This window comes from Adiantum capillus-veneris, chromosome 3, assembly GCF_014529385.1.
Source record: "Adiantum capillus-veneris isolate H3 chromosome 3, ASM1452938v2, whole genome shotgun sequence".
Classification (NCBI taxonomy): Eukaryota; Viridiplantae; Streptophyta; class Polypodiopsida; order Polypodiales; family Pteridaceae; genus Adiantum; species Adiantum capillus-veneris.
In genome coordinates, this window is record NC_140933.1 from 117474721 (window position 1) to 117497303 (window position 22583).

General features: G+C 45.9%; 1 protein-coding gene across 3 annotated transcripts in view; it reads right to left on the minus strand.

Moving 5' to 3' along the window:
• The window catches only part of CSK (chloroplast sensor kinase), a 39623-nt gene that overhangs the window by 13238 nt on the left and 3802 nt on the right, over positions 1–22583 (minus strand). For 2 of the 3 annotated variants that reach the window (XM_086509071.1, XM_086509070.1), the window contains exons 2-4: positions 6148–6431; positions 5858–6028; positions 5500–5781 (exon numbers count right to left, since the gene is read on the minus strand). In XM_086509071.1, coding sequence (XP_086365197.1) covers positions 5500–5781; positions 5858–6028; positions 6148–6431 — 737 coding nt within the window. The remainder of the gene's footprint in view (positions 1–5499; positions 5782–5857; positions 6029–6147; positions 6432–22583) is intronic. The other variant, XM_086509072.1, reaches the window with a different exon arrangement.

The window sequence follows — 22583 nt, forward strand, 5'->3', positions numbered from 1 at the left end:
AGCGTGCTTACCATAAATACAGTGCTCACAGTGAGTAAAATCAGCATACCTCAAACACGGCAAATAACCACAACAAGAAAGAGTTTGCATTCCCCGTTTACTCATCTGTCCCAATGCCACAAAGAAACACTCGGCTGCTCAGTTACGGTGACAAAACATGGTCACTCACATTGGATACAAATAAAGGATATAAGGGGTCACTTTTAGAACCTTTACCAAAAATCCTAGAACCCTTACATATTTTCCATTTTCTATCACCAAAAGTGGTGTGATAGCCAACATCATCCACTTGACCTGTACTTATCAAACTCTTCTTCGATTGTCACTGAGACGGGCACCACGTGCCAATAGAAAAGAATAGACTGAACAGACTTTTAGCACTTCAATAACAAACTGAACTGAAAGAGAGAGAGCACACGCAACACGGAGTGGCGGAATTCCACCCCAGAGAGTACTCGCCCCAAACCTTGGCGCCCCTTTCGGTATTTCTTTATATTACTTGAACTCGGTACAATGCCGGTACTCGCGCTCTGCACCTTCTCACCGAAGCATGCCAGAGACTGCCAGAGACTGGCCCTCTACACATATTTAAAGGCCATTGGCCTTGAAAAGCAGTTTCATGAAAAGCATTGAAGTTCTAAAAGCACCTGGCCTTCCAAAAGCAGCCAGCCAAAACATGAAATTCCGTACAGCTGCCACGTCAACATTCAGCAGCGCAAATCACGGAATTCCGTATAGGCTTCCACATGGCACTGTCAGCGCAAATCGTGGGCGTCCGTACAGGCTACCACGTCATCATCTTTTACGCATCTCTTTATGTGTGTGTAAGCGGGTCCTGCTTTATTTTAATCTCTTTAGGTTCCCTAGGCCCCATCGGACGGGGTCCCATAAGTTGGTAAGACTTCCTTCTTCTTTAAAATAGGCCACTAGGCAAGACTTTGCAAGTTGGTAAAACTTCTTCTGCTTCTTCACTTAGGGTTTAGGCCCCTCATTCGGGATCTGCAAGTCGGTCCGTTCTTCAGTGGCTTGACACGTCAGCAATTTGTGACATCCCTCCTTGAAAGAAAGTAATCGTCTGCGATTACAATATATCTGCAAAACAACTCAAGTTAGCTCAAAAATTTCCGAGGGTCATTCCGAGGGACAATCAGTTTTCTCATTCCAAATCGGAGCTCTTGATTTTTGGGTCGTTGGCTTCCCAGAAGAATCTCATCCAATAAGGAGTCTCATTCCAGATCGGAACTCTTGATATCCTGGGTCGTTGACCTCCCTAAAGTATCTCATCAAATAAGGAATATTCAGTGGTTGGCACATCACAATACAACACGAATGCTCACATATGCATGTTACAAGACATAGAAACATAAAGCCGCCGATGAACACTCCCCCCGCAAATAACCATCCAGGTCCGGGCCATGAGATGTTCAACGACTCCTTCATTGCTCCTTGTGCAAATAACCTAAAAAGGTTCGGGCCATGAGATATGGAAGCCTTTTACAACCAAACACCCCCCAGACCGCAGCCTGCATCACTTGGAGGTGTTGACAGTAACCACTGCTCAGAATTCTTAATACTCCCCCCGTAAATAGCCATACAGGTCCACGCCATGAGTAAAAACAACACTTTTCAATCATTCAATACTCCCCCCGCAAATAACCACAAGGGTCCAGGCCATGAGTGTGAACAAGCATTCTCAAACATCATTTCTCACTACTCCACCCGAAGGCCCTTGGCCTTGAAAAGCAATTACATGAAAAGCTTGAAACTCAAAAGCATTTGACCCAAAAGCTGCCAGCACAAAACGGGGAATTCCGTACACTTCCACGTCAGCACATGTCAACGCAAAAGCGAAAATCCCATACACTACCACGTCATCATGTCAGCGCAAATTGTGGAAATCTGTTCGTATAGCTGCCACGTCATCAGCTCGCCATGCAAGGGATCGTGAGTGTGTGCGTGTGCGTGTGTGTGTGTGCGCGCGCGCGGTTTTGCTTTATTTTAATGCCTTAAGGTCCCTTGGGCCCCATCGGACGAGGTCCCATAAGTTGGTGGGAACTCTTCTTTAAAAATAGGACACTCGGCAAGACTTTGCAAGTGGGTAAAACTTCTTCTGCTGCCTCTGCTTCTTCACTTAGGGTTTAGGCTTCTCAACAGAGACCTGCAAGTTGGCTTCGTTCTTCAGTGGCTTGACACGTCGGCAATTTGTGACAAGTGGCCCCTAGGCTCTTATAAACTTACAAGGGAGGCCCAAAGCAAAGCCCCAAAAGCATCAAATCCAAAAGCACTTAATCCTAAAAGCATACACATCCAAAAACTCGCGCCAAAAATTGCCAACTACTGCTAGCGTAAAAAGTGAGAATTCGTACAACAGTGCCACGTCATCAATCAACACAATTTGCGGAATAGTCCAAACAACCTGCCACGTCAGCATGTCAATGCAATTTACGGGATTCCATATCAGCAGTGCAATGTTTCATGCCTCTATGCAAGTGTGTGTGTGTGTCTCTTTTTCTTTATTGATTTAGGCCCCTTGGCAGAACTTTATAAGTTGGTAGAGTTAGGATTATTTAATTCCTAGCCCCTTGGACCACTCGACAGAACTTTATGAGTTGGGGTTTTCTTCCGTTTTCTTTTGCTCTTCCTATTTTTAGGCCTCTTGGCTGGTTCCTGCAAAACTCCCAGTCAAGTTAGTTCAAGACCCAAAGCTCACTCAGATATCCTAGCACCAAGTAGATGCAATTCAGATGCAAATACCACATATAGAGAATTGATCATGACAGAAAGGATTCCAGCTTGACCAAGAAATTGGCATGGGCCACCTTCCTACAAAGAGTAAGTCTAGGGTGGGCCAAACAAACGCATTGGCCCAATGCGTCTATGACCTCGACATAGAAACCCTAACCCTAAAACCCATCACATGCCGTCTTCTAAAATCAAAGCAATCGTCATCAATTGCAAGTTACAAAAATGTTCACACTTCTAACATTCATGCAACTTAAAATCACAATTGATCATTCAATCATGCATTCTTGTGTCATGATGGCCGTGCACACACATAAAAGCTAGCTGCAGACACCTCGGATGCATAGGTTCAAAGCTCAGCTTGATTCCTTGCCCTCTGAAAAACGAAACACCTTCCTGTTATAGCATGGGCAGAGCACCGCAAGATCACACTACCAAAGGAGGAAATCCACCTACCCCTTCTACTCAGAGGCAACCTGAAGAGACACATGCCCAGTACGTGGTACGACAATTCGTCTATTTAGCCAAACAACAAAAACAGAGAACAATGGATGACAAAATTGACTTAGAGGCTTTGCACAGCTATTTGGGCACTTTGAATCCTCCTGCTAACCCTGTTATGCCACCCCAACCCTCTCAAATTTACTCTTCCCTTCTGCCTGACCCTTCTTGAAATCGGTCGATTACCTCTTCACAATAGAACTCCGGTGTAAGGTGCAGCGGAAGTGAATGTTGAACTTTGGTCAAGATGAGTGCTCCGAACTGTGCTCAAGGGTTCCTTTTACTTACGGAAGGGAGAACCTTCCGTTCTTTTAATGAGAGTGCAAATGATCACAAACAAAGTGAATGACACTGTGAATGAAGGTGCTAAGACTGAGAGAGAGAGAGAGAGAGAGAGAGAGAGAGAGAGAGAGAGAGAGAAGAATAAGACACCAGAATGTTGTCAAACCCTCCTCCAAGAGCCCCCCTCCCTATGGTGAGAGAGGTCTATGCTATTGATTGCACAAATCTGGTACAATGGTATAGATGTAATGGACTTGCAGACGATGTCGACGACAATAATGACGGCGACGAGACGGGCTGAAAACTGAAAACGCTAGGGGCTGAAATCTGCAAATCTGCTGAATTCTGACACTATGTCGATGAGGACGGCGATGGCGACAACGCGACAATGATGCACTGGAAACGCAGATGCTGAAATCTGCAAACAGCGGGCTGAAACTGAAAACGCTGGCTGATCTGGCCGTGCGGCGATGATCTGCTGCGGGAAGGTGAGATCTACGAGGTTTGGGGCTGTACTTGCGGAGTCCAAGTGCTGAAAATAGAAACCGCTGAAGTGCTTGGACTGAATTGTTGCCGGGAACTGCAAAACGCTAGGTGGTGCTGCAAACTAGAAACGCTAGGTGGCTGTAGCAAAAACACTATGCTGATCTGCAATCTGCAATCTGAAACGCTAGTTGCTGTAGTCTGAAAACACTGGCTGATCTAGGAACTCCACAAACGCCAGTTTGGTCTTGATGGCTGAAAACGCTAGGGAGTTCTGCGGGTCTTGCTGAGAAGGTGCACTGCAAGTGTAGCTACTTCTTCTGCCTCTTCTGCCAGAAAGTGTTAGCGCTAGGTTTCTTTTATAGAGCTTAGCAAATTTTCCCTACCCAGTTTCCCAACAAAGTCACTTATTAATAATAAGTGAAAAATGGACTAAAGGGAAAATGGGTTCTGTGCATAAAATGCTCATGATGGCTACTGACTGTAATGCTGATGATCATGTTGTGTGCAACCAGAGGATATGCAACTACTCTAGGTGCCTGGACATGCACGGCCTGCACACACGCTCACAAAGGTGCCAGAACATTCCTAAGCTTGACCTAAACCCTTGACCTGAAGTAGCTTGTCCACATGCATATAGGGTTAGATGTGTACGTGACATCTAGAGATGCCTCTTAGTTTCTGGGAGGCATGGCTTTAGGAAAATGACTACATGTAGCTTCCAAAGCACCACTACCATTGCCTCTTGCACTTCCACCCTATGTCCCACCACCACCTACCACACCCTTCTATTCAACACCATCCCCATTATGAGTATTACTCAGGACCTCCGGTGGTAGATTCTGGTCCAAAACCCTTAAGGATAGTGGTGCTACAATTAAATTTTTCACCTTCTCGGGCATCCAAGATTCTCACAACGCTCTCAAGTTCCTACAGCAATTCGATGAATTGTTCAGTAACATAAATTTTATAGAAGAATCCTAGTTTCTACGAGTCATCTCTTTTCTTAAAGATAGTGTCTTGACATGGTGGGCTGCCCTAACCAAGAAACCTGACAGTCCAAAAACCTGGCATGACATAAAACTCGCTTTCTACCCAAGCTTCCTTGATGAGACCTTTGAAGTAGACATAATTGCAACCTATTCTGGCCTCACAATGTATCCCTTGGACACTCTTCCAATATACAACCAAAGATTTTGGAACGCTTTGATGTCTCTTCTGATTGCTCCTACAACATAAAGATTTTCTCCTTTGTTGTCTGGATCAACTTCATTATTTGCAATGTTCTGATTGTCTAGATAAATGTTGTTTTGTCCTCTCCCTCTACAACAAATGGTGTTTTCAGCTCATCTCATCTTACCAAAAAACTCAATGCCGCTTTTGCAAAGGGAATGTTATACACTTCAAGTGGCAAACATCCTAGATAACCTTAACAGCATACATATCCGGTAAAACTGAGACCTAAAGAACAACCTATCAAAAGAAGAAAACCTGATCCATGACACAAGCGATTGCTAAAGCCTGAGCTATCTTTGTTCCTTCAAATTTTTGTTCTGAAGTAAAATACAAGGGAGCAGGAGTGTCGCCTTTTCTCTCCTCAGCTCCTTGCTCTCCTTTATGTGGAGGCCATTCTGGTGTTGTTGCTCTCAATTTGTTGCCCTTAAGAACTGACTCAACTTCTGGAGCCACCCATTCGACAACAAGAACTCCAACCAAAAACATGTCTTTCACCATTGGGAGAACAAGAGCATTGAAGTCTGGCAGCTCTACAACCTGCATTCGAATTTTCATGAGTATGTTGGGGAAACAATACTTTCTTTCTAGAAAGAAAACACTAATTTCTACCCACTTCTTTTGCTACCAATGCTGACTCCGCTGAGCGCAGAACATTAGCTGTCCCATAATTACCAACAATCACTAGACTTTCATTCTCTTCTCCTATGGTCCACTCGGGGTGAGCAACCACCCGCCTAAGCTGCAAATCTGGTGTTCCATAGCTCTCAACTGGTCGTATATAAATCTGCAGGCAAAATCAAATTGCATTGTAAAAAAGTAGAAAATTCAGTGACGCCTAGTGCTACCCTAAAATTAAATTTCACAGTACAATTCTACAAAAGAGGTCATGACTTGGTGTATTACCGTGAGTTTTGCCTTATGTCCGAATAGACTGTCACAAATTGCAAGCTGCTGCTGGCACAGCTCTAGAAAGTCAGTACTTGGACCTGAAAACACTCCTCTTGGCTTATTTTCTAATCTCTGTAAAAATTTTATGCTTGAAGGTGACACTGAATTGATAGCTGCAGCAATGGCCGATGCAGAAGTCAAACGACCTTCATTTTGCTGTACTTGTTGTAGACAATCCTGAGGCGGAGCCCAAGCGAACACACAAGGGAAGCACTTGCATTTTGATAGCGATATAACCTCTGTACAGCCAAATCACTCCTTAACAAAGAAAATTATATTCAAGGTGGGTGATTTCATATGTAAAGAGAGTTGTCGATTTTTTAATTGACTGAACGACCTGAGAGAGTGACATAACAATGCAATAATCTTGGTATATCAGTAAAGGTTACCACAAAGTGGTTCAACTATGGCAACAAACACAATCAAAATGAGCAAGAAATACTTTTTGATCCATCTGAAATCTTACTAATTCAGATGTCAACAAAAAAAGACCTCTGCAGCATGTTACAAAAGTGATGACGTGGCAACCCCAAACCAAGGGAGGAAGAGAGAAGGTATTGCTGTGATGACTTGGTGCCCTGTGAGTGAAACGTGGCAGCCTGTACGGGAATTCCTGGAAATCATGGCATGTCTTTAGGGATGATGAGTGGCACTTTGGCCGTGAGTTCTAAGATGCTTTTTGGTGCTAAACTAAGCAGTTGCTTTTGGAAAGAGTCCCAACTTTTTGTATCAGATGCTTTTTGGTCAGTGGCCTTTAAATGAGAGCCTTGGAGGAGGCTCTTCTCAGTCTAGCAGCACAGGAAAGCACAATACATACGCTCGAGGATCGCGTGAAGGCCCAAGATGAGGAAATCGCACTACTCAAGAAAGAGCTTGAAGAGGTGCGATCGCAGAATGTCCTCGAAGAGGAAGAGCTTCAACCCTCAGTAATTGAAGAGCTTAACACGATTAAGGAACAAGTGCGGGCCATCAAAGAAGGTGGGGAGCAACAAAAAGAAATGACGACCTCGTGGGTAGATGTCATCACAAAACTTCCTCAAGAAGAGACCGACTCTAAAGAAGACTGCCATCTTTCTTGGAGATGACCTCACCCTCTCGCAAATTGCTCATATGCAAGAAGTAATGCCGGAAATTAGAGCAGCAAGGGAAAAGGGGAAAATTGCTTTTTACAGAGATGGAAAGGTGGTGATATTGGAGCGACGTCCCGCATGACGGTGCGAGACCTATGGGACCACACCAAAGATGGCAACCTGGAATTGTAATGGGCCATTTCGTCTTGATGTAGGGGCCTTTGAGGATAGCTTCACAGGGAGAGACATCATCTTCTACTTTGAGACGCATCAAGCCCCTCGGCAATCCATGCCACAGGTGAGCGGATATAGGTGGGAGCCAGCCTATAGACGAGACCAAATCGGAGCATCGACGACAAGGCTCAGGGGGAGTGGCAGTTCTATTCAGGGAGGAGTTGCAGCCATTGATATGTATAGCACGCAAGGATGAGCATGCTAGGTACATGTGGGTGAGGCTCAGGGCAGGGACGGGCAGATACCTCTACATTGCTAACTGTTACTTTCCTCCTAGTACGCAGTATATGCATCACCTAGGGGACAATCCCCCTTTGCTATTTTGGATAATGACATATGGGAGTTTTCTAAGGATGGTGACATTATCATACTAGGGGATTTCAATGCTAGGACTGACCACCACCAGACAATATTTTATGATACTTCGGAGGAAATGCTTAGGGAGCTGGACGTTACAGAGATGGGTCTATCCAGATTATCACAAGATGAGGAATACACGGAATATGGCAGATACGTGATAGATATGGGAACCGCACATAGATTGGCCATTTTGAATGGCCTACAAAGATTTTCCACAGCTGGAGGTTTTACTTGCTTTCCACACCGACATGGTGCCAGCATAGTGAATTATGTTATGGCCCAGCCAGGTCTCATTGTCACGTGACACATCCAACCCTATGTGTCCATGGACAAGCTACAGCATGATCAGGGTTCAATTAGTCCAGTCAAGTCTAGATTAGCAGTGATCTGGCACTTTTGTGAGTCTATCCGTAGACCGTGCATGCCCAGTCACTTAGATTAGATGCATATCCTTTGGTTGCATATAGCATGATCATCAGTATTCCCTTCAGAGTCCATCAGATTCAGTAAGGGGAATTTTCCAGTGCATTTAGCCTATTTTCCCTATTTTTGGTATTTTTCACTTATTATTTTTAAGTGACTTCCCAACAAAAGTAGGTAGGGCAATTTTGCTAAGTTAATATATAAGCAAACCCAAGTTAGCACTAAATGGCAGAAGAGGCAGCAAGAGTTGCCCGTTCAACAGGCAACTTCTCAACAGAACCCATAGAACACCCCCAACCTTGGCGCTACCTCCCCCTGTGGCTAGCGTTTTTGGTTTCCCAGCAGTCCTTCCCCAAGATCCGGCGTACCAGCATTGCATGTGTCGCCATCAACACAGAGCCCTAGCGTTTTCATCTGTGCATCATCGCCAACACTCCAAAACCATCAGAAATTCACTAACGACAGCAAGGACAGTAGCATTTTTGGTTTTCAGCCAATCCGCAGCAGAGGCAGCCCAGCGTTTTGTATTTTCAGCCAATTAGCATCAGAACAGCAGCGTTTTCAGCATTAGACACAGTAGCAGATTCAGCCCTTGAAGATTGCAAAAGACCCTCATTTTCAACCCTCGAAAACGCAGCCAAAACAGTCATTTTCAGCCACCGAAACAGTCCCAAAATTCAGCAGATAGAAGACCACAGATTTCAGCCCTAAGGTCGTCGTCATCACCGTCGTCGTCATCGGCATAGTCCCAAATTGCATCAGTCCATTGCATACGCATTGTACCACTTTGTGCAATCAAAAGTAGACCACTCTCGCCGACGAGAGTGGGGCCTTCGGAGGAAGGTTTTACAACGTCTCATGCACTTGCACGCACAGTGTCCATTCACTTTGTTCGTGATCATAGCACTCTCCATAAAGACGGAAGGCTCTCCCTTCCATAAGAACTAAAAGGAACCTTGAGCACAGTTCGGAGCACTCATCTTGAGCAAAGCGCAAACAATCATTCCGTTGCACCTAACATTGGTATCAGAGCTTTGGCAGTGTTCTGTATCACTCAAGGAAAGAACCACAAGAATTTTTTTTGCTTGTGGAGGTCGCACGAACCCAAGTTCGCTTGGGCGTGTCGATTCCTAATCGTGTTTTGTTGAAGAGTGACAGGAATCCCAAGAAAGAAGGGTTTGTCCAGCCTCCCCTTGTGTCTCTTTTCACTCATTGAGAGCGGACCGTGCACTTAGCGGCCGGCCAATCGACGTGAGGTGGGAAAAAGCAACCTTGGTGTGAGTGCAAGGCCGCCAAGGGGTGCGCCCGCAAAAAGGAGTAGAACTCCGGTGAAGAGAAGATCCTTCTCAAACGCGATTTGCAAGCGAAAGAAAACCTCAAGAACTTCAAGACCCCCAAGAACCCAAGTTCCTCGTGAACTTAAGAACCCAAGACCACAAGAACCCACGACTTCAGAATGATCATCACTCGAAGCGGAATGGATGCTTCGCTTGGAGGTGATGAGCATGAGAGAGGCGAAGAAGAATTTTCCCCACCGGGAGGTTTTTCCGACCCTCCCCCTTTCCCATCTACGACAAGGATTGAGCTAACTCCTATGGAGGAGTTGGACCAAGAAAGAAAAGCAGAAATAGAGCGTGAACACAAAGAAAGAATGGCAGCGATAGAGCGTAACTACACAGAAAGAATGGCAACCATAGATCGCGAGAACAAAGCAATAAGGCAAGAGATGTTGCGACTCTTTTCTCGAATACAAGCACAGATGCAACAGGATCGGGAAAAGGAGACTCTCTTAGTCTCTTCTTCTCCAAAGCATGATACACAGGATTTTGCATGATTGTGTGAAGCATGATGATGATTTGAATGATAATGATTTGCATGATGGTTTGGATGATAAAGACAAGCATGATGATTTGCAAGATCAAGATGTGATTTTTCACAAAGCATGATGAGTTGCATGAAGATGACGTGATTGTTCACAAGGATGATGTGTTAGTGGATGCTTTTTCTAGCAAAGCTAACCTCATTGTAGATTCGATCAATCACAAAGAACCGATCTTGGCTTTCGAGTCGAGGTCCAAAGAACCCCCACAGGACGATTCGATCATTCAGGAAGAACCGAGCTTGGCTCTCGAGCCTAGGTCTAACGCACCCTCACAGGAAGTATTATGTGTTCGCATGATTGATACGCACGCATTGTTCGAGTGTTCCATTCGTGATCGTTTCCTGTATTTTAGTCAGCATCTTTATGTGATCCCTTTTCCTAGGCATGACATATTGTATGTTGAGCACGTTTCTCTCATGGATGAGCACGAATGTATAGACAGTCACGGATTATCTTTCACCGCCTAGTGCGACGAAAGAAAAGGGCTTATTTATCCCAGCTAGAGCAAGATTTGTATCAGTTATTTATAAGTCAGGACTCAAGCGAAGCATGGAGGCTATTCAACGAACATTCACCACCACCAACGGTCACCTCCACTGAGACATGGGGGGAATATGCTACATCTCTCTACACAGCATCAGAACAACCACCTCTGTCGGACCCAATAGAGACATGCCCGGAGACATGTTCTTTCTTTACTGTCGAGAGGGTAAGGAAAGCTATTGACAGGATGAAGACAAGGAGAGCACATGATCATGATGGTCTGGTAGCAGACCACTTCATCCATGCCAAAGATATGCTCGCAGAGCTCCTGGCTATGATGTTTAATCGAGCCATGTATGAAGGCTTCCCTGAGACTTGGAGTATGTCCACGATTGTGCCTATTTTCAAGTCAGGAGATCCCATGATTCCCGGGAATTATCGCACCATCATGGTTGGTCACACATTAGCTAGGCTGTATGCATCCATTCTTGAACAGAAGCTGAGTAGATGGGCAGAGCGAGAGGGCATAAGAGCACCAGGGCAAGCAGGTTTCAGGAGAGGTTTCTCCACTCTTGACCAGATTCTGACACTCAACGCTATTATTGAGGAGGGTAGACACCATGGCAAGAGGATCTATTGTAGCTTTGTGGATTTCCGCAAAGCTTTCGACACAGTGCCGAGAGCCAGACTTATACGCAGATTACAAGACATGGGTGTGCCTATAGAGCTGATTTGGGGGATTCTGGCTCTATACAGGACAGTGATGGGGCGGGTACACACCACTGAGGGAATGTCGGACATGGTCCTCTCCACTATCGGAGTAAAGCAGGGCTGCCCCCTATCCCCGACTCTTTTTGGGATATATGTGGATGAGTTTTCGGACTATGTAGAGCGTCAGGGGGACAGGGGGGCTCAGCTAGCAGGGACATGGATTCCGTTGTTACTATATGCTAATCATATTGTGCTGATTTCTGACTCTCCAGAGGGGATGCAGCGTCATTTGGATGCTCTACATACATTTGCTCGTGACAGTGGATTGTCTGTCAATCTCGGGAAAACCAAGGTTATGGTGTTCAACACCACACCACAGTGGGTCAAGAGGTCGGCACCCACATTTATGTATGGCCAGGAGACTGTGGAGTACACAGATGCATATACTTATCTTGGGGTAGTCTTCGGTGGACCGGTGTTTTCACTAAGGAGAGCATCAGAGACTAGACTAACGAGAGCATATGCAGCTTTGGGAGGACTGGAGAGGATGTGTTCGTAGGTTCAGTTTCAGGAACCGCGAACAAAGCTTTGGCTTTTTGACACTCTAGTGACTCCAGCTATGCTCTATGGAGTTCAAGTATGGGGACCCTCAGTAGGCCACCATGGGAGATCTGGCAACATAGATGGATGGAGATGTATGGAGAGGCCTCTAGTCTCTATGATCGCTCCGATGATTCGGGCTAAGGCCTCAATACCACATGAGATTATCCGAGCCGCCCCCCCCCCCCTCGTGGGGAGGCATTGACGAGATCAGTTTCCTTTATGCACGGTCTATGGGATCTCCCCAGGGACAGATACGATCGGCTTGCCCTGGATTCATCTCGACAACTAGCTCTACAAGGCGATACAGCATGTTGGTATGGACAGATGAGAGCAAGGTTTCAGTCGCATGGTCTCAACATGGATAGATTACCTCCGCTTCAATACTCCCTGGATGCACCCTCCCTGTCTCTCACACAGACAAAGATCACCAGACTCATACGTCAGGATCTGATTCAGCTAAATACCAGGAGCACATGGATACAGCCGACACAGGAGTTAGGCACGAAGATGGCCTTCTACAGAGAGCAACTTCTCCAACTCACGGAGGATGGCATACATGGACACACACTTATCTCATGGGATAAGATGCCCTATTGGACAGATACGCACATCCTCACATCAACTCCAAATCGAGACGGGCCGATTTCGAGGGGTGCCGGCAAGAGCTAGGATATGTCACCTATGTAACTTAGAGCCAGAGACAGAGATGCACTACACATGTCATTGCCCGGCATACTATGAGATATGCGGCCACTTCCACTGCATGTTCAGAGAAGGGTTCGGACCTTTTTCTAGAGTCATGAGATACAAGGATCGGAGGTGTCTCGGATTGTTCCTACTAGAGCTGCGCAGACTTAGGGAGAGCTTGCTGAGGACATCAGAAGAAAGACAGTCTCAGAGACGAATCACAGATTTCTATATACCAGCCAGAGGAGAGCCAACGGAGCAGTCAGTACAGCAGATCTCAGAGCCTACTCATACTAGAGGTACACTGCTTGATCGAGCCACAGAGCTTGGCAAATCCAGACGGCCACGACCTCGGGGGGTCTCCCACTACCAACGAAGCCTGCAACAGAAGATACAGATTACTCTAGCTCAACATGCAAGACGCCCAACCAGAGTACTCACCATGGAGGAGGTCGATGAGATCAGACAGCGACCGATGAGAGATTTCATCTGAACCCACAAACCCCCCCACCCCCCTATTTCCTTTCTCCTTAGTGTCTTAGTGTCTTAGTGTTAGTTCTTTGTAACTTTGTAACTTCCGTACTCAGACATGTTATCAGATTCACCAGTTGTAACTTTTTGGTCTCATAGGTCATTTTGGCCTTTTGAAGACGTTAATTTAACATTTCATTTCATTTCATCTCTCTCTCTCTCTCTCTCTCTCTCTCTCTCTCTCTCTCTCTCTCTCTCTCTTCCACACACGCGCACTCTCACATGGTATCAGAGCTTCAGGTTCTCCATGGTCAAGGCGCATCACCCGCATCAGGGTACTTCTTCCAAGGGATCACATCAGCCAGCGTTTCTGCAAATGGAGCACAAATCTGCCAGCGTTTTGCAAAAAGCCAGGCAAGCAATGAAATCTGGAGAGTTTTTATCGCGGAGATTCACCTCCTCCACCTGCATTTTTGCAGATCAGGCCAGCGTTTTTGCTTCTGGCTACCAGCGCTACCTCTGTTGGGCAATTTCGTCGCCGGAACACCCTCCCTCTACCTGCGTTTTTGGCCAGATCTGGCGTTTTGGGCAATCAGCAGCGTTTTCAGCAGAGGGGGGCAGTGCTCAGCTTGGCCCACATGGATCTTTCTTTCCCAAACGGCTTCGCATCCGGTGCGTTGCCGTCAAGATTCCTCTGATTCTACTACAGTTTTCAGCCATAAACACCTGCTGTTTTTTCTCTGCTTTCAGCCCACCAGGGGCTGTGACATTGATTCCCCACCCTCCCTACAGCCTCTGCATCGCTCCACACCCCGCCCGGAGCGTACGAGCACGCTGAAAATCGCTGGACAGCAGCGTTTTCATCACCTCGTAGTTGCGTTTTTGGTGGACAGCAGCCTCTTGGCTTGTGTTTTTCACAGATAACGTTGCTACCTCCTGCCAGGACACCATCCGATGGTGGTCCATGCGGTCTCTCAGTGACTGCTGCACTACATGGTAGTTTCGATATGAGCTTGATCATCCACAGGCGTACGATCCTTGGGAGATCCATTCATTCCAGCCATCATTCGGCGGTTGCGCACTCCAGAAGGGGTGGTGACTTGTGGTTTGTTATGGACAAACCTATGCACTCATCAGAGGAGTTCACACGAGATATGGCCATGCTCATGGCATATGGGATTCTGACATTCCCAGAGAAGAAACCACCATCTTTGGTAAGCACACTTACCACTTGACCTCGACACGTCAGATCACTTGCTTACACAGGAGCATCTACATGGAGTTGAAGAGAGGATGTTGGATCTCTTCTTGGACAGGTTCATTGCTTGGATCTACAAACTGGAGTGGAACTTCAGTGCTTTGGACTCTCTTGGAGAGTTTACCCGCAAGATGCGGGAGATCAGGCATCCCACAACTACATCCGGAGTCACCCGGAGCTTGGCTTGGATGGTAGTGCAGTTGCTCTTCTACACTCCTGATCATTTGGATTGCTACCTTCAGAGTTGCTTACACTCACCCTCGGTAACCTTACCGCAGACTTATCCCCCGACCTGGGCAGTAGGCCGCTCCCAGCTCATTCACATTGAGAGCCACATCGAGATGCGGTTTGGTGGCGTTGGTGGCGCGGATTTTGTTTTGGTTTGACACCGGAGGATTGGAGGCAAGAGATACAGGCAAGACGGCGCAGACATCTTGGTCTGGCCACTTCACTTCACAGCGCAGATTGCTCAGTTTGGCTTCCCTACTTCATACACGATGATTACGGTGCAGACAGCTTGGTCTGACTACACCTCTTCTCAGAGGATCTTCACAGTGCAGACTCTTGATTCTGGCTTTCCCCTCATCTTGGATTACCCTACCTACTAACAGGACACCATCCAATGGTGGTCCGTGCGGTCTATCTGCGACTGCTGCAGCTTACCGTAGTTTCTACAATGCAGACTGTTTAGTCTGGCTTTCCTTGATTCCGAGGACGTTTACGACACAGATTTCTACATCTAGCCTTCTTGGAGTTTTACACAGCTTAGCCACTTGGCCATAATGGGTTACAGGTTCATGCACTGACAAGCTTCCGATCATTCTCATGACAGTTCCTGGGCTTATCCATTTTCTGCAGACAATTTGACTACAGACACCACAGATCCTATTGGGCAAGACCCTTGCAGGTCTATTGGCACTTCTTTTACAACAAGGAGTTGTTTTCACACTCAATTCGGGACCTTCATGCAGTACCTTCACACTGCATCAGCGGAGTACAGCAGTTTGCTACACTCCTCGTGACAGCACTTTACCATGGAGATCTCTCGGAGGTTGCGACACCCCAGACTGCTACTACACTCGCGGCGTTCGCCGGAGTATTGTCTTTCAGTGGACATTGCAGCAAACATCTCCATCATTTGCCTCACATCTTCGGCTTCATGCGGTTTGTTCAGCATCAGGTGCTGAGAGGGGGTGTTAGATTTACACCACTCTGCTGCATCACACGGGTCTAGGGCACTTCCTTGTACGGCTAGCATCTCCGGGCTGGCCACCAATTATCCATAGTCTAGGTTGTACCTTGTCCGGCCGCCCGAGTTTGGGGCCAGCCGCCCACTTGAGCTGGGCACCCACCTTGGGCACTCCTATATATGGGGCCAGGGGGTACCCATTTCATATAGATCATACGTTGTATTGACATGTCTTATGCTCTGGTAGTCAGGGGGTTGATCGCCCCCTCTTCCCCACGCCAATGTTTTGTGCTCTAAGAAGCATGCCCACGTAGCGCAAGTGAAGTGCGCACGTGACATGTTGTTGGAGTGTCCATGGTAGCTTCTTCATCGACTTGGTCTCACCATTGTCACAAACTACTGACGTGTCAAAGCCTAAAGAATGGAGCCAACTTACAGATGCCGGCAGAGGGGCCTACACCCTAAGAAGAACAAGTAGCAGCAGAAGAAGAAGTCCTACCAACTAATGGGGACCCTGTCCGATGGGGCCCCAAGTGACATAAAAGGAAATAAAGCAAGACCCACACACACACAAGAAATTACGTAGCTGCTAATGACGTGGCACATTTCGAAAAATTGCGATGCCGGATGACCTGGCAGGCTATACGGATTTTCGTAAATTACGTTGGCAGCTTTTTGGCATTGCTTTTGGACTAGGAGCTTTTGAGTTAAAAGGCTTTTCATGGAAAACTGCTTTTGGGGCCTAGGGCCTTTAAATATGAGACTAGGGCTCATTCTTTGGCATGCTTCCTGGAGAAGGTGCAGAGTCTAGAGTACCGGCTTGTACTGAGTTGATGCAATATAAAGAAATACTGAAAGGGGCCCCAAGGTTTGGGGCCAATACTCTCTGGGGTGGAATTCCGCCACTCCGTGTCGCGTGTCGTCTCTCTCTCTCTCAGTTCAGTTGTTATTGAAGTGTTAAATGTCTGTTCAGTCTGTTCTTTTCTATTGGCACGTGGTGCCCGTCTTGTGACAGTGGTATCAGAGCATCACGCGTGTGCTTTTCTGAAAGCATACCGGTCCTGCAAAAGAGCAGACAGAGCTATTGGAATTTTACTTGAAGTATCTTTGGGTCCCGACCCCGGACTTATTAGCTACTCCCACCCTTACTTCATCGCACATCAGGCACGCTCTCGTCTTCATCGCTCTGTCTTACAGGACATAAGCCATAAAGAACCCAAGACATGAATTCAACAGAATATTTGCAGTTTCTACTCAATGAACTCCACAACATTCTTTTGAGGCATCCTAAGCAGAATCTTCCGATGCTGCAAAGTTTTCAACAATTTTTGAACTACATGTTACCCGTTCTGATGCCCCAGGTGGTACCTCCTCCTCCGGCATCAGAAAGTACAAGAGCTTCCAACTGGCAACCTTCTCAACCGTCTTTCCGATCGGGGGAGTTTTCACGAATATGGTGCAGCCATCTGACCCTAATCCAATGCAACCGCCTTTGCCACCACCATTGCTCCTACCTCCACCGCCACCAGGCTGCAATGGTTGGAGCCCATATGGATACCCTTATTATCCATACCCGGGATATGCGCCTAACCAACCCAAAGATTTCAAAGATGGCGGCACGACAGTCAAATTTTTCACTTTTTCCGGGGTGAAAGATCGCAAGAAAGCATTGCACTTCCTACAGCAATTCGACAACATCTATGCTTTAGGAAACTATATAGAAGAATCCAAGATTTCTCGAGCAACGGGATTTCTTAAAGATAATGCTATGCAATGGTGGAGTTCAATCGTGACACAACCGCATGCTCCAAGGACCTGGAAAGCTTTCAAGATAGTTTTTGCATGTAGTTACATGACTTCTATGTTTGAAGTCCGGATTTTGGCAAAGTGGGGCAACTTTGAAAATGCTTGCCACCAAAACCATGGACGAATATAACCAAGGTTTCTCGACGTGTACCTTCCGGTGTCCTTCTTTAGATCTGTTCCCTTGGAGGCCCAATGCGAGCGATACACCATCGGACTACCATCACCATTGCAGAAATATTGTCTATCCAAGCAAGTCTCTACCATGCAAGAACTTATGGATCATGCCGCGGTCGGCTACAAACTGATGAAAGAAAAGCTAGAGTTTACTACAGAAGAATCTCCAGCCACTAACCACAACTCTCGGCAACAACGAACAAATTCTCGAGTCTCGCGAAAATCAACCGCAAAGGCCTCGTTTGACGCCTCAACAACGAGACACCTTACTACAAGAAGGCCGATGCTTTGGATGCTTTCAAACAAGGCATAATCATTCTAATTGTCCCAAACAAACTGATAGACCAGAGGAGCCAACGCCCGCACCAACGGTCGACAGAACCCCAGCGCCACCTCCTGCTAAAAGAGCTAGACCCGCTATTGGACTAGTTCCTAATATTTATGGCATACGCCTTGAGAGTACAAATGAATTGTGTCGAGCATATGGCAAAGTCAATGGCTTCAAAGCCCTTATTTTCTTTGACCCCCGGAGCTACAGAAGACTTCATCCATCCAGAATTCTTAAAGCAGATGCACTTTGATTATGATGCAGAGGGTAGAGAAATTGAAGCTGAGCTAGCCACAGGGCAAACTCAGAAAGTGGTACCGCTCATTGGTGTTGTTCCAGTGACTATTCAAGGTTATCATGGAAAAGCTGATTTCCACATCATGATGTTGGGCAATTGCGACGTTCTCTTGGGCATGCCTTGGCACGACAAGAATGATGAGACTCTCCAGGTTCGGAACCGAACCATCACCATGATGCAGAAGGACAAGCCAGTTGTTCTCAAAGTTCGACAAAACCTCGAATAAACTCTCTCTACTTGTTTTTCTTTATAGCTAGAAAGTATTGTTGGAAAATTTGTTTGAAATTTGTTTGAAATGGATGGTATCTGTTTTGAACTTGTTTTGGTGCCGATTTGAAATGTTTGACTCTGGTTTTAATACCGGTTTCAATGATTGGTGATTTTTACTCCCGGGTGAGTAGTAAGAAATGATGATTGAAAAGTGTTGTTTTTGACTCATGGCCCGGACTTGGATGGTTATGCGGGAGGAGTATTAAGAAGTATGAGCAGTGGGTACTCTCAACACCTCCAAACGACGCAAGCTGCAGCCTGGGGGCCGTTTGGTTGTAAAAGGCCTCTATATCTCCTGGCCCATACCTTTTTAGGTTATGCGGGAGTAATGAGGAAGTCGTTGAATATTGTCACAAACGGGGCATAACAATATAAAATATACTCAGATAAATAGAATTTATCACTTAATACTGAAGCCAGAGGATATAGAGAGAGAGAGAAGATCGACACAGTACTGGGGACCAAAAGATGGGCTGGTCCCCCCCCTTAAAGAGAATCCTTTAAAGAGATCGACACAGTACTGGGGACCAAAAGATGGGCTGGTCCCCCCCCTTAAAGAGAATCCTTTATTAGGCGGACGGTTCCAATCCGAAGATTTCCTTGTGCACGGCGGCACTTCCTTCCACCAGCAGCAGTGTTTTCCCGACGCCCATTACAATCTATTCCTTTCAGAATCATAAAAAATGATTCACCTTGCAAGCATCAATGACGCCTTGCAAAATCTCAGGCAGATAGGATTCTAGCCATAGCATTTTCTGAACGTCCGTTCAAACCCGGTTCACAATAGAGCGAACCCTCTTTGATTCTCAGGGATATTCTCCCATATGTAATTCTTACCATTTTGAAACGGTTGGCGAATTATATTCTTACGAGCAGAATAGTTCGAATTTATTCTAGCAACGTGTAAATACTACTTGACCTGCTCATGGAGAAACATATACCGCAACCAAAAGTTGCTACTGTAATGGTAAAAGCACATAGCGTACTCAATGATCAACGACCATCAGAAAACCTCTTCTCCGTAGAGAAACTCAAATTCCTTCTAACGAACACATCTCAAATAGAGATTCTCGTGTCGAAATATCCTTGGCGCAAAAAGGCACTCAAGAGAGTATAACAAACTCCCGTCCAGTTCCTTAGCATAGGTCTGCATCTTCGTGTGTTATCCATGTACTCAAAAGTGTACAAAATTCTTAAGCTGTGTTAAAGTTTCGGTGAACCTGGGAAATTACCTTCCCTTCGTAAGATCCTTAGAGCGAAGACGCTCAACTTGATGATCACTTGGCTCGATCTTAGAGCAAAACCCGCTCATCAAACAATCTAGGATTTTAATCCTTGGATTCCTCAAGCACAGGCCGTAGTCGTCGCTTGTTCCTTCCCTCGTAAAGAGAGTGTTCATTCACTTGTGCAAAAAGCACTACCATATCTTCCCTTACCGGGTAGGGGGTGTGGGCTTAAAGAGTACTCAAGCTTCACGAAATCTTTTCTTTGCTTGAAAACTCAGAATGGTTCCTTCATAATTTCCTACCCGCAATAGTAGGTAATTTGTTGGAGAACTACCAGATACCAGATCAATCATGGACGGTTGGACCTTCCGGATGGTTAAGCAAAGCAGTTCATCGTATAAACAATGTTCTGACTCAACCTTACTCTCATAAACACTCGAGAGTGATTGTCCTGGTTAGACACAACCATATCTCGTGCATAAAAGCAATACGCATTTTATGAGTTCCTCAAAGATTTAACTTTGATCAAAGACATACCCTCTCACTTAAAGTTTGAGGGTCAAAAACTCAGGAGTTAGATTGAATTCCCTTACTCCAAACTTTCTCCGGATAGCAATGTATCCTTCGAGGAGAGGTAACAAAAACTCGTTGTTTCTGTGTTCAATGGTTCTCGTCCCACTGCGGGGATTGTCTTCTATGTACACTAAGGTGTACACTTTCAGCTTTGTATTGCTGACTCCACCATCTGCTGCAAAGTATCTTGCAGATGCATTTACAAAATTCGCGCAAAAGTCCTTTGTTGAATTTGTTCATCTTTCCTTCCTCAGAGAGGATCAAGAATGGAGCTACCTTGGCAAGAGTGAACCACTACTTGCTTTGACTCGCTCGTGTTCCTATTGGGCAAACCAATCCCAATCTTCTTGAATGCCTTCTTCAAAGCATAGAGGAAAAAAATTTGTCCGAAAATTCAGCCTTGAATTGAATCCAAGTCTTGTTGTAAGTTCCTTGCAAAGCTTTGGTATACCACCAAGTACTTGCAATCCCCCTTGAGGTGTTTGGTCATATGCCTCACCTTCGACGCTTTTCAGAAATTGCCGCTTGCAAAGGCAACTTCAAACTATCGAATGAAAGCGTTAGCTTTTGGGACATCTTCCCATCCGTCAAAAGTATCAAACTTGACAGGAGTGTTCTGAGGTCTAAAGACCTTCTTCATATCCTTCCCGGAATGACGGGATTTCATGGCTATAGTTCTGGATTGACGTTCATGGATATTTTCTGGATTCTAAAGGATCTTGAGCATTCCGCTCCTTGGATTCTCTAGGTTCTTGAGCATCATGCTCTTGTCGCCTTCTCAGAGAATCCCAAGTCTTGTGTCGACTTCTTGCAGAGAGAAAAAAAAAATTCCCAACTTTGCGAGCTTTTCCTGCAGGACTTATGTTTCCGCCTGCTTACTTCTCTCTTGGCTTGTCATGGCTTCTTCCCGTATCTTCCCAGAGTCGTCCTCCTTTACAGAGAAAGAGAGGAGACCATGCTCTGATACCACTGTCACAAACGAGAGCGCATAACAATATAAAATATACTCGGATAAATAGAATTTATCACTTAATACTGAAGCAAGAGGATATAGAGAGAAATAGATAGAGAGAGAGAGAAGATCGACACAATACTGGGGACCAGAAGATGGGCTGGTCCCCCCCCTTAAAGAGAATCCTTTATTAGGGAGAATCTTTTTACAAGCACAAGAACCGGAGAAAACCCCTCCGTTCTAATTCTCTGACTTGATGGTCGTTCCTTCCCGTAAAGGAAATCCGAGAGACCAGCTCTCAATCCTTTTTCCGTCTGTACTCGGAGTTGAGACTCCGCAGACAATTTCCGAATTCCATTTCTGGAATTCCAAAGCGTAGGCCGAAGCCTTCTCGCTTCTCCTTCGTGATGAAGTACTTGCAAACACACACGCAAACAGGCGACAACAATTCGTACGGCGAATCCACAATAGATACCTGTCGCTCTTTCGCGGGAAAAACGACTTCCGTGCTTCGTAGTCTCGCGATCTCTCGCGTCTTCTGGCGGAAGAGTCTTCTCTTGCTGGCCTTGGCAACTCCTTTTCAGTGAGGGCATGTGGTGCTTTTATAGCTCCTTGACCATGGCACGAATAGCTGCTCGTGTAGAGATCGCGACCATTTTTTATTTTTTTTTTCTGTTCTACCCGAAATAGGGAGAGAGAATTCACTGGCTGGTTTTGTTGCTTTATTTTCTAAGTGGCTGCCCACTTATTAAGTGGACCGCCGGCATATTTTAAAATTGGTCTGAACCTGCCCAAAAACTCAATAAAACCTTATAAGTTTAAAACAATGCTTTTCACAACACTTCCCAGGCGTCCCTGGATGCAACCACATGCACAAATGCAATGCAGACATAGATTCCTCGCGGGAAAGCGTTTGCTTTTCCTGGAAAACTCGTTAAAATTTTTCGCTTTTTAAGAAAAGCTTCTCAGAACCCATCTTTATTCTTGTACTTGCGTCTTTACGCGTATTCCTCTTTTCCAGTTCGGATTTCCTCTCGACTATGGATATCCCCTTTCTGATGCACCCGTCACCCACCTTGTGACGCATCAGGAATACCCATCACCTAGTCCTTTCCTACCAAACTTACGGTACAATCCCCTTCACGATGCTCTGTCACCCATCCTATGACGCAAAAGAGATGTCCGTTCCCGAATGGTCGGATACTTCTTCCAGATGCTCCCTGTCACCCATCCGATGTGACGCATCAGAAGTACCCGTTCCTGGTGGCCTTACAGATATTCCCGTTCACAGCGCTCCCGTCATTACTTTGAATGACGCACTAGGAATACTCTGTGCTCGGATGTCTCTAGTGAGACTTAAAATTCCAATAATTTATTTAGAATTATTTTTCTT